Source organism: Phocoena phocoena, chromosome 3, assembly GCF_963924675.1.
Source record: "Phocoena phocoena chromosome 3, mPhoPho1.1, whole genome shotgun sequence".
Lineage (NCBI taxonomy): Eukaryota > Metazoa > Chordata > Mammalia > Artiodactyla > Phocoenidae > Phocoena > Phocoena phocoena.
In genome coordinates, this window is record NC_089221.1 from 47,943,270 (window position 1) to 47,946,216 (window position 2,947).

A 2,947-nucleotide genomic window follows, 5' to 3' on the forward strand; every position below is an offset into this window, starting at 1 on the left:
CATTTTTTTAAAAAAAAACTATTTATTTTGTAAGTATGTACCCCGAGTCCAAAGTTAACTATGTTTAAACAAATTTTTGGCCAAAAACATTTTCAGTTCAACCTAATGAAAGTGATATCTAGAAAATATTTGACATCATTAAGTCGGCCTTAGACAGTTCCGATTCTAAAGCATTCCTAAGGCACGGTGTTCTGGGAGACAAATGTGCTTCTGTGGTGCTGCGTGGCGTGTGCAGCATCCATAACTGGCTGCAAGTGAGTCCTGGCAGGCTCCTTCCTCCTGACGCTGGGGGACTGTGAGAGGAGTCAGACGTAGGCCTCCAGGGCTGCATGGAACTCTGAGACACTGCACCAGCTGCTGGAACTTGGGCCTCTCCTCCGGATCTAAGGCCCAGCAACAAGCCATCACAGCAAATAGTTCATCAGGACAGTTAATCGGCTGGGCTATTCCGTAACCATCTTTCAGGTACATGGCCATCTCAAACGGGTCGATGTCCACGGAGGGTGTTTGGCCCAGAGTCATGAGCTCCCACAGCGTCACTCCAAAGGCCCACACATCACTAGCAATGGAGAACTCATTATTAACCAGACTTTCAAGAGACATCCACCGAACTGGCCTGTTTTCGTTGTCCCCCAGACAACGATAGTCCATAGGGAACAAGTCTCTGGAGAAGGTATTGTCTGTGATCTTAACTTGAAGTGTGTCATCAATGACACAGTTCCTAGCAGCCAGGTCTTCGTGGATGACTTCCCTTCTGACCAGGTAGCTCATTCCACAAGCAATCTGAATAGCCATGTGGACAGGTCTTGTTGAGAAATTGCCTGTGGATTATCGGCCTCTACTAATTTGCACTGCCGTAAAAACAGTTTAAGGTTCCCCCAATTCATGTAAGGCAATATCACCATGGGCTTTTCTCCTTCTTCTATACAGACATGAGTAATAGGAAGAAGATTCCTGTGATGAAGACCTCGTAGCTTACAACTTTCAGTAAGCATCATTGTCACCTGAATTTCAGAAGCTTGATCTTTAACTGTTTTTACAAATGCTTGTTTTTCCTTATTTGGATCTTTTTCATCTACTAAAATCCCATGGAAAACACGCCCAAAAGTACCTTTTTGGAGGACATCTTTTAGAGTTATCCTCTCCCTGGATATTGCGATATCCTTCAGCTTAGCTTTGGCCTCCAAAAGAGTGACACTTCTCAGGTCATTCTTCTCTATCCGCAAGGTGGGATAACCTGAGGAGCTGGTGATAGGAGTTGCATTGTTGGGTGTGTCGGTTCTCAGATACTGAGTCGTCTGGTTAGATGGCTGAGACAGCCCTTGGGAACTACTGCTGGCACTGATGCTGTCATCCAGTTCAATCCTTTTCATACTAAGAAGGTGCAAAACAGCTAATATTATTGCTACAAGAAATACTACTGCACAGCAAACCCTTACGCTGATATAAAACACACGCGTAGAAGTGGTTGGAGCTGCATGTACAGGATCATAAATAGTTCTGCTAGTGTTTTTGTTCAAGGATGACGTTTTTACTTCTTCAAGTTTTTTGTAGCACATTTTACTTCATTTGAAATTTAAGACTGTAAAGTTTTTTGAAGAATTTACTGTCAAGTTGAGCTGCATTAGTATCATAACCTCAGAATCTACTTTGCCAGTACAGGAAAGCTCGACCCAAAGCACTGATAAAGTGCGTGGAACTTCCCCCTGAGCAGAAATGTTGACCTGGGGCATGTCCATGGCCAGGATATTGTCTACTTGGAATCCCAGCTTATATTCAACCTTGGACTTTGCATGCCAAGTGAAGTGCCGGCAATTTGTCTCGCTGGGTACTAACAGGTTAAAGGATAGGGCGTAGTGACAAATAAGATCATTTCTCACATAATAAAGTTCTGCAACAGGACCGATGAGCCGGCGCACCTCGTCCTCTCTCAGGTAGAGGCTCACGCCAGGCCCCGCTTACGCGGGAGGCACCGCCGGCGGCCTCGGGGCAGGGGCGGCGGCAGGGCCCTCAGGCCGTGGGTCCACGGGAGGCGGCCCGGCCCAGCGGCCCCCGCCGCGCCGTCCTGCGCATGGCCACCGCCGCCGCCGCCGCCGCCGAGGAGAAGCGTGGGCAGCCCGCCGCGCCGCCGCCGCCCACCCGCGGCCCCGAGCCCCTCACAGTCCCGAGCCGGGGGCGGCCGCCCAGCTCATCGCGCCGCCGGCCCGTGGCCCCCTGCCGCCGCTTCAGACCGCGGGAGCGCGCCGCCGCCGCCACATCCTCCTTGGCCGCATCTTCCGCTGCGGGTGGCGGGCCTCCTTCCACATTTTTAACTGGAGTTGTTTTATAAAAAAGAGCTTTCCTCCCTTCCCCTCACTGCCTGCTTTTTTGAGTATAACTATGGACTCAGGGATTCCTTGTTTATTTATCAAATTATGATCCATTTCTGTCATTTGTCTTTTTGAAACCAGCTCTTGTGTTGTTTCCATAGATCCCCGTTAGTTTTTAAATAGTGTCTTTATTTCTGCTACAAGATATTTTAAGCTCATATAATATATTTCCTTCTCCAGACCTGGAAGCAGCCATTTCTCCAAGAAGTTCCCATTCCTTTTGACTGGAAATGGTATTTATTATGCCATTTCTCTTTGATGCAAAGTTTTGTTTTGTTTTGTTTTGATCTTTATCTGCCTGACTCCTACGTCTATCTCCAAGTTTGTTCCAAACTCGGGCATGTGAAAAATAAGGTGTTATGTATGAAACCCTTTACCCTTCAATACCTGACCCAGTGTAATGCAGAATAGGCTCACAACTTATCCTTACAGTTCTACATGGATTCAACAAATATTTTTTGAATGCTTACACTGTGCTAAGCACCCGGGATAAAATCTGAAGCAAGACACACACAGTCATGGCCTTCCTGTGCTTACAGTCTAGTGGAGAAGGCAAATATGAATCAAATGATCATATA

General features: G+C 47.3%; 1 protein-coding gene across 1 annotated transcript; it reads right to left on the reverse strand.

The window, feature by feature from the left end:
* Positions 1-305: 305 nt before the first annotated feature.
* Positions 306-2,012, reverse strand: LOC136120168 (tyrosine-protein kinase RYK-like; the record flags this gene model as incomplete). The annotated part of the gene is given in 3 exon segments (XM_065873649.1): positions 306-339; positions 341-803; positions 806-2,012. Coding segments are annotated over 3 exon segments (1,704 nt in total), but the record flags the coding sequence as incomplete, so codon positions are not given.
* Between the last annotated feature and the right edge of the window lie 935 nt (positions 2,013-2,947).